The 14,066-nt window shown below is 46.4% G+C and overlaps 1 protein-coding gene across 1 annotated transcript in view; it reads right to left on the reverse strand.

The window, feature by feature from the left end:
- The window catches only part of LOC309551584 (squalene synthase-like), a 112,684-nt gene that overhangs the window by 71,588 nt on the left and 27,030 nt on the right, over window positions 1-14,066 (reverse strand). Inside the window, exon 3 of the mRNA XM_082252223.1 lies at window positions 11,045-11,228. Coding sequence (XP_082108349.1) covers window positions 11,045-11,228 — 184 coding nt within the window. The remainder of the gene's footprint in view (window positions 1-11,044; window positions 11,229-14,066) is intronic.

Here is a 14,066-nt window from a genome sequence, read left to right on the forward strand (position 1 = left end):
GATTTCAGTTTTGCCTTCTTCCAGTTCTTATAAACATTGCCCAGTTTGGTTGGCTATTGTCCAGCCTAAAGCTGGGCACTGGCTGAAGGAAAAAAACTGACAGATCACTGTACTAAAACTTGCTGTTAGTACAGCAATCTCCCCAGCTGTGCTATTGTGTCCCCCCCCCCCCTCACCTGAACACAGTGTACAGTGCCCTCAGCCATTGGACTGCCCGCAGGGTGGTGCACTGTAATAGCCAATCTTACTGGGCAGGTGCAAAGGGCACCGTCTTGTGGAAGGAAGCACTCGCTGATTTTTTTTGTTAACCTGGCATACCAGACAAGAGAAGCGGCACGGTGCATTGTTCATACATACAGATAGTGGTGTATTTTGGTTTTGTGCTGCCCTAGGCAAGACTAAAATTGGGTGCCCCCCCCCCCAATGTAAATTTGCCCCACTCCTTCCTTTTAGACGGATGTGACTCCCTCCAAAATTTAAGGACTACAAGTCCCAGCATGAACCCCTGAGATCTCATGAGAAGGGGGGGGGTGAGAGGGGGGTGGGAGAGAGAGGTGGGTGGGTGAGGGAAGGAGAGAGAGAGAGGGGGGGAGAGATACAGAGAAAGAGAGAGGGGGTGAGAGAGAGAGGGGGGATGAGAGAGAGAGAGAGAGAGAGAGAGAGAGAGAGAGAGAGAGAGAGAGAGGGGGTGGATGAAAGAGAGAGGGGGGAATGAGAGGATGAGAGAGAGAGAGAGAGGGGCGAATGAGAGGATGAGAGAGAGAGAGGGGGGATGAGAGAGAGAGAAGAGGGGGTGAGAAAGAGAGGAAGGGATGAGAGAGGTGGCTCTAGCAACCAGTGGCCAATAGAGTCTCAGGTGAAGGGGGTGGCTTTTTTGCTGCCCCCCTGCAAAGTGCTGCCCTAGGCCCGGGCCTTGTTGGCCTAGAGCAAACTACAGCACTGCATACAGAACATACCTCACAACTTCCGAGCTTCTGAGAAGGAGGGACATGATAGGAAGGAAGTGACTTGTGGCACAAAAAAAAACAGCAAAAAAGTGGGTGTGGCAAAACATTAGATTAGGAGGGTCTAGAGACATGGTTAAACAAAACCTGGGCTTCCTGGTTCCTATAAAATACATTGAGGCTGGGGCCTCCATAATTGCGGTTGTGTTTGCCTGTTAGGCCCTGAGTTTTCACATGTAGCAATTTGGGATCTTTACTGGGCTGATGCAAAAGGGCACCATCTTGTAGAAGGAAGCAGCAAAGCACACACTGTTTTTTTGCTAAACAGGCATACAGGACAAGAGAAGTGGTACTTTGCAGAGTCCATACATACAGACAAAGAGAAGATACTTAGAATGCGGTGCACCCGGGAGACGCAACAGTATCACAACATTAATGGAAGACTCAGCCCAGCCTTAGTCAACGTCATTAAGGCCCTGTTCACATGTAGCAATTTGGGATCTTTACTGGGGTGATGCAAAAGGGCACCATCTTGTGTAAGGAAGCAGCAAAGCACACACTGTTTTTTTGTTAAACAGGCATACAGGACAAGAGAAGTGGTACTTTGCAGAGTCCATACATACAGACAAAGAGAAGATACTTAGAATGCGGTGCACCCGGGAGACGCAACAGTATCACAACAGCAATGGAAGACTCAGCCCAGCCTTAGTCAACGTCATTAAGGCCCTGTTCACATGTAGTGATTTGGGATCACGGGCTAGCAGTATCTCCGTGATTCTGCCTGCAATTCCAAATCACACTGTAATGCTGGCAAAACACAGCACATGTGATTGTGTTCCATTCATTTTTAGTGGCACCAAAACATGGTGTGGTTTTGGATCCTTGTATGATAAATCACTCAACAATCACAGCAAAACCACACCACATTTTGGTGTCACTAAAAATGAACAGAACACAAACACATGTGCTGCATTTTGCCAGCATTGCCGTGCGATTTGGATTGGAATCTGGGTGTGGCAGCGAGCGGAATCACAGGGATATTCTGCCCACAATCCGAAATTGCTACATGTGAACAGTCAGGGCCAAACAGGCTACCACAACAGCAATTATAGAAGACTCAGCACCCAGCACCTCAATCAACAAACTTAGCCAGCAGTTCCCACAATTTCAGATACCTAGAAATTCTGCACTGCAGTTTTAGCCTGAGGAGCACACAAGGTAAAGAGGCAAACACACACACAGATATATATCTACGTCCCTGATGCAGGCCTTTATATTCATGCACTGATCTTATAAGGCTCCACCCCTACTGTAGAAGTCATTGTAACACGTATAGGGGCGGAGCCTGTTTGTCCGTGTCAGACTGTGGCCATGAGAGCCATCTGATGTCTGTAAAGCTCACACAGCCTTTGTGCCGATCTTGTGAGTACATACTATTTGAATAAACTGTACAGTGATTTTCAATTTACGGAGAGCACTAGATTTTTCTTTCTGCTTTATTTGTGGATCATCATAGTTTTTCTATGAGAGGGATCTGAGGGATTAGAGCCAGAGATCTACACCTGATTGGAATTATCCCCATTGAGGAACTGCTTAAACTAACCCACTGGTAAATCAGGGGTCAGATAGTGAGGTGAGAGGCTTATCAGTAAGGCTGGTGTTGAAGCACAGAGCACTTTGTGTTTTGCGAATTTTGCACTGAAGTATCACCCACGGGGAATATCACTTTATCTTATATGGACTAACATTATCAGTTCAATTTTTTTATGTCATTTATTGACAAATTATTACGGTCAGCACTTTGTACCTATTGCACTTCATGGACTATATTTGCACATCACGGATTTATTTTTGATGTTTGTATTGTTAACTTATTAATTGGTAGCACTATTTGCACTTTTTCTGGTGCAGCATTATTGGATATTTATTATGTTTATGTGAAGTGGTATGCACATTTAGACTCCATTCACACTAATGCGACTTGTCAGGCGACTTGTCAGCTACAGGACCCGTTCTAATAGGAGCGACACAAGTCGCTCCGACTTAGAAAAAAGGTCCTGTACTACTTCGGGCCGACCTCGGAGTGACTTGCATAGACATTCATTATATGAAGTAGTCGTGTTGGCAGCCGGCAATGGTGGCACGTCCATTAGAGGCGCAGGAGCACCGCTCCCCCATCCAATGCACCCGGCCCCCTAATCTACATGCAGGGCGCTGGATGCATGGATTCCCATGGGGGATTTTTTTTTTTTTTGAAGCACGTGATTAGAGCCAGAGGATCTAATAGGCTTCAAAAAAAGGGTGTGCTCGGGGCTCAGAGCACTGCGCCCTGAGCTCACCCAGTTGCGTGACAATAGTGAATGAATATTCACTATTGCCACACTGATTCTCCTGCCGGCCAATCAGGAAGCGGGTCCTGAGACCTGTTTTCCAATTGGCCGAAAGGAGAAGGCATCCTATTTGCCAAGAAGGAGGGAGGAGACGGCCACCGAGAGGGAACATGGAGACTAAGGGGGAAGCTGTCGCCGCCGCTGCCTGTCAGTCCCGCAAAGCAAGGTAAGTAAACTGGCATGGAGGCGGGATATGGTGGTGCAGGCTGGAGTGATTGGGGGGGGTCCGTCTGCCGCCCCCCGACTGATGGAGCACCAGCCGCCACTGGCAGCCGGATATTTATGCACTATACATTTTGCAGTCTCTTATTCAGTATTGTTTTGATTGCGCGGATTGCACTTTTTATCTAGTGTGAGTGTAGGGACTGACCATTAATTTTACTTTTGTGTAAGTTTGTTTTGTGAGGGCAGTTTTACTGAATTATAGTTCAGTGTGTTAGTGCATGTTTAACAAAGTATATTTCTGTGCCTTACTGCAGTTTTACTGCAGTATATTGTAGTGTGTCGGTGGAGTGTGTCTGTGTAGTGAGTACTCAGGTTAAAGTGCACCAAACACTACTTTCCATTGATTAAAGTGCATCCATGTACACATTTCCACATCTTTATTACATTTTGTTAATAAGCACCTTCCCATCATGTCTGGGAAGCTAACAAGGAGAAGCATACATTGCCATGGAACTGTGAGAGGGCCAGCAGCGTATGTGTCCACAGGCAAAGGTGGACGTGGTCAGTCCTCAAGCAGGGCATCATTTCCTCTGTTTAGTGATGTTGCCCATGCTTTCCAGCCACAGCATGCAGAGGAGGTGGTGGACTCGCTTACTAAACCATCCTCATCCTCCGTCACCCAAGCAGAGAATAGTGCACAGTCCACTGCAGCTGCCAAAGTGGCTAAATCTGCCTGCTTGTCCACAGCTATTCATGCCATAGCACCAGCATCAGGAATGAAGGAGTCAGCTGAGTAATTTGAACACAGCGTCAGTCACTTGCTCCTTGATGATGCACAGCCATCACTTGATTCAGATGTTGGTTCTGAGGTTGAGGAAGGTAGGAACATGAGCCTAGAGAGAGGAGAGAACACTGTTACACAAATTGCCGATGGTTATTGATGATTATGTCACTGACGCGACTTGGGTGCGGGATAGAGCAGAGGAGGAAAGTGAGGGTAAAGCAAAACCCCAACAAGGCTGCCATCATGGAGGATTAGAGAACAGCCACCCTATTCCATCACATTGTGGTGCTGTTATCTCCCGCCACCCTTTCCACAGCTCAGCTGTCTGGGCCTTTAGCACATGTGCAGCCGTTTGCACTGTTGCATTTTGTAAACTTTGTCTCAAGCACATCAAGTGTGGCAAAAACACCAGCCATTTGGGTACCATTTGCTTGACAAGACATTTAACCTCCCACCACTCAGCCCATTGGCAAGAGCACCTGAAAGCCACACAAAAGGGATGCAATTCTGTTCCTCATCCTTACTCACCTCAGTCTACCCCACCATACTTCATGACCTCTCAGCAGCCTTGACTGACAGGGATGATGGTATAGTGCAGGGGGTCCCAGGTCCTTGCAGCACATCTGCCATTAGCACACCACCAGCTGTAGACTATAGCCTGCAAATTTCTCAACCCAATGTGCTGCAGCGAGAAAAAAAACAAACAATACTTAGTCATTGCCACCCACATGCCCAGCTTTAAAATGCAAGCTTGCCGTTTATTTTCAGAATGTTCTGTGTCACAATGGAAGGTCCGCAGTCGGTATTTTTCACGCAAGTCCATTCCAGCTCTGTACCATCATGTGGAAGGGAATGTTGTGGCATCGTTGGGCAAGGCAGTCAGCCCCAAAGTCCACGCTACTGCTGACATGTGGTCCAGTAAGCATGGTTAGGGACACTATATTTCATTCACAGCACACTGGGTAACTCTGCTTGCAATTCGGAAGGATGCAGGACCGGGCTCAGTGCTGCAGCTTGTTTGCCACCACATCTCCATGCAGCTAGTAGTGATGATACAAGATTTGTCAGCTCTACCCCCTCCTCCTTCTCCATGCCCTTCTCTGCTGAACTGTCCTATGAACCACAAGTACCCCCTAAGTGTTTAGGCGGCTATTCAATGAGTTAGGCTAAAAGGTGCCATGCAGTGATCCAGTTGGTGTGTCTAGGGTCCAGGAACCACAATGGAGCAGAGATTCTTGCAGAGGGGATTCACACAATGCCAGCTGGAGCCAGGAATGGTGGTGTGCGATAATGGCACAAACCTCCTGTCCACCCTTAGATAGGGAAAGTTGATACATGTGCCATACCTGGCACATGTCCTCAATTTGGTGGTGCAGCATTTCCTTAATAGGTACCCAGGGCTGGAAGATGCAGGCCAGAAGAGTCTGTAGCCATTTCAGGAAGTCATACACAGCCAATGCTCAGTTGGCTGAAATTCAGCAGGAATTCCACCTGCCCGTAAACCGCCTGATTTGTGACATGCCCACCAGGTGGAACTCAACTGGCTGCAGCTGCACATGCGTCTGAGGGCCATCAACTAGTACCTGTGTGAGTATGGCACAACGACAGCCTCAGGCCGGCTTGGATTTTCTTCCCCACGCCAAGGGCTGCTGATAAAAGGTTCATGCACTGTCACCATTCGAGGAGGCCCCAAGGATTGTGAGCCACAACAATGCATGCATCAGTGACACAATCCCTGTTGTGTTCCTGCTGGAGCAGACTCTGCATGGCATTATGGACAGGGCACTCGAGGCAGAGCAGCGGGCAGAAGAGGAGGACTCTCTTCCTCCTCTTTATGCAGACACCATTCTTCCAATACCACAGAATGCACAAGGAGGAGGGGGAGGAGGAGGAGGATTTGGGCAGTTTTGGAGGCACTGGAGCAGAGGGAGATATACATCAACCCTCAACAGATGGTTTTCCATCACCAGAACCCTTGGGAGTAGTGCCTGGCTGGGAGGAGGCAGTTCCAGATACTGTAACCCTCAGTGACCCCAAGGAGTCTGCTCCTCATGCCTCTGCAATCTTGCTGTGCATGGGCTCCCTCATGCTTCAAAGCTTGGGAAAGGACCCAAGAATACGTGGCATAAAGGCGAAAGATCACAATTGGTTGGCAACCCTCCTTAAACAACGTTACAAGGGGAAAGTCTCAAAACTCATCCCGACTCTGGTAGGTTACAGTGTCGTGGAAAACGTAGTTCCCTCTCTTGACCAACAGAAGCGGTGGAGAAGGGGGACCGCCTAGGTGTAAGATCCTGGCACTCTCAGTGCCTTTCTATCATCTCACTTCCGGGTTTCGTTCCATCACTCAGGTAGGTGGAACGCATATAAGGTGTGTATTCCTTTAACAGTGCTGACGTCATCATCAGGCGCCGCACTGAGCGGCTATTTCAACTGACGGTCTGCACTCACACATTGTTCGTGCAACCGCTCCTGATACCTGCCTAACCTGACGCTGCCGAATCTTCCAGCTACATACCCTATACCTGGATTGACCGAAGCCTCGCTACCTTGTCCTACACTCCCTCACTACTGGCTATTGATAAGTACCCCACAGGGGACCCCCTCTTATCAACAACGCTTGCTATCTATACCTGCATTATAAGAACTATTGCTAGCTCTAGGATACATGCTCTCCAGTATCTACCATCTGCATTTCTAAACCTAGATCGCTAGCTCTTGTGCCTATTATTTGTTACAACCTGCATTACCGAACTAAGCTTAGCAACACCTGTATATCTTGCTTGCTATTATCTATCACCTGTTGATTAGACTAGATTGCTAGCTCTTGTGATTGCTATCTATCATCATCTACTATCATTCCTGTAACATCACTATCTGAGTGCTTATCATCATCTACTATCACTCCTCAGAGCCTATACCTTCAGTGTAACATTTCACTGCTACTTGCATAATTACTATCACTCCTGCAACATCATTTTGTATATGTGCATACTGAATCAGGCTGAACCACTATGATGAGTCAAGAGAGTTGGATCAGGTGATTTAACAAGATCTCTACAAGACTACTGAGTGGAATTCTGCAGCTGCAAATCCAGTATCCTTGAGCTAAAACCCAGAGCGTTACACTAGGTGATGCAGGTCACAATTTTTTTAGTCCTCGCCACACAGGGCTCTCAGCTTCCACATCCCAACCGCAGCGTCTGCATCATATGGTGGACGATTACCTAGGGGAGAAAACAGATGGAGAGCTTTCCAGTTGACGATCCACTGGGTTACTGGAAGAATAGACCACTAGCCAGAACTTGCCCAAAATGCAATGGAGCTGCTGGGCTGCCCTGCATCCAGCAGGCTTTCCAAATGGGAATTGAGTGCTGCTGGTTACTGATAACCGACCACATCTGTCCACAGACTCTGTGGACCATCTGACATTTATCAAAAAAAAAAATCAGTCCTGGATTACCAGCAGCTATGAAGCCCCTGATGCCGATGTCACTGATTAGGCATTTTTGGGATGTGGAATCTCAGCAAGACTTCTAGGCTGCCTAGTGTTGTGGGTGCTGATTTCATCTGGAAGAATTTGTTTGGTGTAGGTTTCAAGGGCACAAGTAACACCCAAAGACCAATTTTTCCGCACCTGTTTGACAGGTGCATATCATTTCAATATTTGACAGCAAGGCCAATTCTTGCTTTCATCAAGAGTACCTCTATAGGGTTACCGATTGAAGGCATCTTCAACACCTAAAATAAAAAAATTTCCTCACCTGTTAAGTCTATCCAAAAGGTAATTTTTTGGCTTTATAAATGCCATTTTTTCTGCAGCAGCTTCCATACACAGTAGATGTGCCACTTTACAGGTAGACTAAGGGACCCCCCAGGCACTATATTGAAAGTAATTTCATGCTTATTGTGATTTCTCATTTTGATGCTTTTACTTTAGGCATCAGTAAATCATTGACCATTTAAAAATGACTTTTTTTTTTTTTTTACAAACTTTATTTTCATTGATAAGATGTCCCCCAGGGCAGTACCCGGACCCTCATAACCATTGTATTCCCAATTACTTACATATAAGCCTTCAAAATGGGCACTTTTGATTTTCCAGTTCAGGTCCCATGGACTTCAATAGGGTTTGTTATTCTGTTCAGAACTTTTGCGATGTTCGAAAGTTCTGGTGCGAACTAAACAGGGGGTCGTTTGGTCCATCCTTATTTAAAAGTGTTGCAGCAAACCTGTAACACACTGCTCCTGGGCTAAGCTTTCGAACCCCCACCCCCCCCCCCCCCATGATCCCCAAGGCAAGAACCTGGTGTACGGGGACTATCCCCAAGATGGAGGCCTGGGCATTAGAGGGCTGTGGATGACCTCACAGGGAAAGGGGCAGAGCCTGGACTTACCACACCAGGTATTAGGCACCTTCTCATGGGATAGACTACTAGGTGGAAATTCCCTGCTTTGCTCACTCCTCCACGAAGGTCTTCAGGGACTGAAGCTATTGGATATATAGAGCACTCTGCAGCAAATCAAACCATGTTGCATTGCTGTACTAGGCTGAATGCAACACGCAGAGGGGCGATTGTTCCAGAAGCGATTGCCTCAGTGGTATCAGTGCACCCAGCCGGAGACAGGCCTTATACATGTGAAGAATCAAGCTTTAATCTTCCAGTATATTCAGAATCATAAGCCAGAAACCTGCTCTTCATTGAGAGGTCATCACCTTAGGACACTAGCAAAAAACTGAGGATTGCTGGGAGTGGGAGGTTTACATGACCTGTCTGAACACTTTTGTTTGCCGGTATCTTTATCTGAAAGTGGCAGCATAAAATTCATGGTCAAGACTTAAAGGTACCCATGTCCTGTACTGTACGATTAAGAAAAAAAAAAAAAAAGGTATTCGTACACAGTTAAAACATTTTTGTTCTTATGCTCATTGGGAAGGGGACACCATAACGTGTGGGCTTCCTAGAAAAGCTTGGAAACTATGGAAAGTTACACTTAGTGTAGGAGTTTCAAAGGGTTCCATTTTTTTTTTCTAGCAGCTGAATTAATACATTTAGAGACTAGCTGTTTTGTAATATTACTCTGACCATTAATGTGAGGAGTTACTATAATGACTGCCAATGTTGTAGACACTACACCACAAACGACTAAATGTAAAAGACAGTATACTGACCATAAATGCACTACACCACTAACAATAAATGTAAGGGGCCCTTCTTTACCAACCAAAAATATAAGGGGGGGGGGCATCTAAATTCATAATCAATGTAAGAAGGCCCTTCTTCGATGACCAATATAGCAGGGGCAAGTCTCCACTGACTACCAATGTAGGGAAGCCCTTCTCCTCTGATCATCAATGAAATAGGACAATTCACCAGTGGCCATCAATGTAACAAGTCAAGGTGTCGCTACACCACTGATGAGTAATGTAAGGGGGAGCTTATCCTGTGACCACCAATCTAAGAGGTCACGTCTACACTGGCCACCAGTTAAGGGGGGTGCTATAATGACCACCAATATAAGGGGGGCCTGCTCCATTGGCCAAAAACGTAAGGGGGTTGTTACAGCAATACCCCCTGGCAGGTGGTGCAGTCTCACCTGACACACAGAGCGTAAGCACCAGTTGGTCTTCACCAAAGCTCCTGATGGTGGAGATGGGTCAGGAGCCCTAGTGGCTCACAGGGATCTTTGCTGAAAGCTGGAATCAGGTCCCAGCCTTCATGATTGCCCCATCAAGGGATGAGTGAGGACAGGGAGGCTACAGCGTGGAAACTGTATACAAAACATTTGGGCAAAGGAGTAGTCAGATCTAAACAGAGGTTGTGAGTAGGCAGCAGGCATAAGATTGGACAGGTACAAGGGTACATTCTTGGACAGTCAGCAGACAAGAATGTAGCCAGATCAATCTGGGTAAGCAATGAAACAAGCAATCAGTGGTGTAGGTGTAGTACAGCTCCTTTGCACATAACAGAGTAAGAAGACACAGCACCACCCACTTCCAGGGGTGGATCGTAAATACTCCTTTGATCAAAAGGGACACAGCGTCATTTTTGGGAACTAGAAGTTCTGGTAGGAATTTTGCAAGTACCACTGAAGTCCTGGCAGGGTATTTGTGAGCACCACTGGAAATCTTGGCAGGGATTGAGAGAGTAAGAGTTTCTGGAAGTTCAGCTGCGAGCACCATTGGAAGTACTGGCAGAGATTTGAGAAGTATTGGCAGTAGGTCCTGCGGACCTGAAGTCCAAGGGAATCCTGAAAATGGAGAGAAGGGAGGTATGGAAGTGTGTCCTGGAAATGCAGAGATAGGCAGTGAGACTGCTCCTCCTCCACTGATGACCAATGTAAGAAAACACTACAATTAATAATAATATTTTTATTATTTTTAATAATAATAATAATAAAATTATACAGGATTTATATAGCGCCAACAGTTTAAGGGCACACTTCACCATTAACCACCAATGTAAGGTGGCCTTACACTGACCATCAATGTAAGGGAGCACTTCACCACTATCCACCACTATAAGGGAGCACTTCACCTTTAACCATCATGATAAACCGATCTTAGTGACCGCCATTGTAAGGAGGCAATGCACTTACCACTACTATAGGAGGACACTTCACAACTAACAACCAACAATTCATATATTGTGCTGATTTGATCTACTGAATAGTCCAATAAACATGCTTTCAAATGACAAATAATGCAATGGCTGCATGGTAATAGAGTTCACTACAAACTAGTCCCTAGCATTACTCACAGTTGGGAAATCCTCCAGCACTTGGCGGGAATACTTCTTGCTGTCCATGAACCTCCAATCAGGCTGGTACAGTAGATTGTGAAAGCTTTTCAGAATGGGGATCTTGGTCTCCAGACTGATAGTCATGTCATCCTCCACAGTGTCCATAGCTTTCAGAATCACATAGAAGATACAGAATATGTGCCTAAGGAATACAGACAGAAGACCGCTCCTTACAATCTAATAGTGCAATCTCTTCACTCCACCCTCTAGTGATGACCACTTCTGTTAAATCGTTAGTACATGTGTAGCACTACCCTAGTAGGAGATGCTGGTTTGTCACAGGTACCTTTCCCTACTAGTGCAGTGGCAGCCAGGCATACAGCGGCATTCACTCATCTGGCTCAAAAACAGTCTGGGGGTTGCATTTTTGATATTTATTGCTAAACAAACTTTGCTAGGACACTGGGAGCTTTGGGATACTCCAACAAATGTTGAGCAGTAACAAGAAGGCACTCTTTACTCTGTAGCTACACTTAGGAACCACTTTCAGTGGTAGCCCCCCCCCCCCCCCCCCCCTAATAAAATAGACAGCACTGAGACACCATATGCAATGTCCCAGGCCAGGCAAACTTTAGTATTGATGCTCAAGGGGATGCAGCAACAAGAGTCACCAGAATCTTGCACACAGGTCTGCACTCAGTGTCCCTGAATACTTGGATGTCACCTTCCAACATCCAACTGTCTGTCCTTAGTGAACTTTCCAGACTGGATCCTCAGCAAAATCCCTTGTATAGCTGCAGTGATTCTCAGCAAGTAGGCCCCCCAGCTCAGCAAAAGCTGGGACCTCAGTGAACATAGGCATAATTTCAACTATAAGGAGGAAAAGAGGCGCCTCTCAGTGTAGACTTGTAAACATATTTATTTAAAAAAAGTATGCACTCCCATCTAAAAATGAGCAGGTACGTATAAAAGACCCTCCTGGAGGTTCCAAGATAGGTGGGTGGTAGGTAGTGTCATCCAATCTGTGCAGCCATCCCGCTGGGACTCACTCCTCTTCACCGTGACCGGTGTAACGTTAAAAAACCCTACCCCTTGAAAAATTCCCTACCCTCATTCCGGCTCACACCGGAAGTGACGAGGGTAGGGAATTTTCACAAGGTAGGGTTTTTTTTTTTAACGTTACAACGGCTTCCCGTGAAATAACCCTACCCTCGTTCCCAGTGCTTAAAGCGTTGGGTTAGCAAATGATGTCGGCTTCCCATGAAAATACACTACCCTCGCTCCCCGGCGGGTCGAGGAAAATGTAAAAAAGTGTCTCCTAATGGAGGAAAATTTAAAATATATATATATATATATATATATATATATATATATATACACACACACACACACACACACACACACACACACACACACACACACTTTCTTCCGTTAGGAGGCACTTTTAAATTTTTCTGGACCTGTCGGGGAACGAGGGTAGGGTATTTTGACGGGAAGCCGCCGCTTTAAGGACTGAGAAGGAGGGTAGGGCTTTTTCACGGAAACCGAGATCATTTACTGTGCGCGCATGCACACTGGGAAGCAGCTCAGCTGATGCCTGATGTACCCTCACCGGAAGGGAGGAGGGTAGGGAATTTTCATGGGTAGGGTGTTTTAACGGAACACCGGTGTTCTAAAATTTCATCGGACCCGTGAAAATTCTGGACCCTCGTCACTTGGTGCGACAACTGGTGCGAGCCCCGGTGCGCATGCGCACAACACATTTTCCAGGTCCGATTAAATTTTAAGACTTAGCGAACAGCTGACTGAGAGGAGGCGGGGCTGAGGCACCGGGTATGTGCGGTCCACCAACTCCACTTCCGGGTCTATGCGTTCCAGACATAGATCTTTTTTTTGTTGTTTTCTTTTGTATCATTCCACACATTTACACACATTCCCTTACACACATCCGAGAGAAATAATAAAATGTTTAATATTCATCATAATCATAATTAGTATTTATATTAAGCAGAAAGGGAAAATGCATCATGGGAAATGCATCATCGGGAGTGCCCGCCTTTCCATTCCATTGAGGTAAAGGGATTGTGTGTAAATGTGTGGAATGATAGAAAAGAAAAAACAACAAAAAAAAGATCTGTCTGGAACGCATAGACCCGGAAGTGGAGTTGGTGGACCGCACATACCCGGTGCTTCAGCCCCGCCTCCTCTCAGTCAGCTGTTCTCTAAGTCTTAAAATTTCTTCGGACCTGGAAAATGTCTTGTGCGCATGCGCACCGGGGCTCGCACCAGCTGTCGCACCAGCTGGTGGTGACGTAGCGTCACCGAAAGTGACGAGGGTCCGGAATTTTCACGGGTCCGATGAAATTTTAGAACACCGTACCATTTCCACGTACACGACCACGTACCATTTCCAGCATAAGAAAATGGAAAAATGTTTGGCTAAACACTGGGATATCCTACAGGAAGATCCCCATTTGAAAACCATTATACCCGAGAGACCTAGGGTGACATTTCGTAAAGCCTTGAGTCTAAAAAATAAAATGGCCCCTAGTAAACTTAAATCCAATACTCCTGCTACTGCTGTACCAATCCTCATTCCTCTGAAAGGAATGTTTCAGTGCCTGAAAGCTCTGTGTAAAATGTGTTCCTTCGTCCAACACGGCCAAACTTCCTTTCATACAAAAAGGAAAGAATTTTCAGTTAGGTGAATTTTTCAACTGTTCACCCGACTTTGTTATATATGGCCTGTCATGTACATGTGGGCTGATTTATGTAGGTCGTACCATTCGACCGATTCGTCAACGTTTTGGGGAGCACAGACGCTTCATTGAACTAGGGAAGGACAAACGCAGCATCCCTCGACATTTTGCTGAGGCTCACCAGGGATCCACCAGGGGCCTTACTGTATGGGTAATTGAACAAATGCCCAGGACCCTCGCTGGGGCTGAACGGTTTAAGAGATTATGCGCCAGGGAAACATATTGGATTTATTCCCTGGATTCTATCTCACCTGGCGGCCTCAACGAGGGCATTGAAATTG

The sequence above is a fragment of the Pelophylax lessonae genome (genome assembly GCF_965119305.1).
Source record: "Pelophylax lessonae genome assembly, chromosome: 3".
NCBI classification, from domain to species: Eukaryota; Metazoa; Chordata; class Amphibia; order Anura; family Ranidae; genus Pelophylax; species Pelophylax lessonae.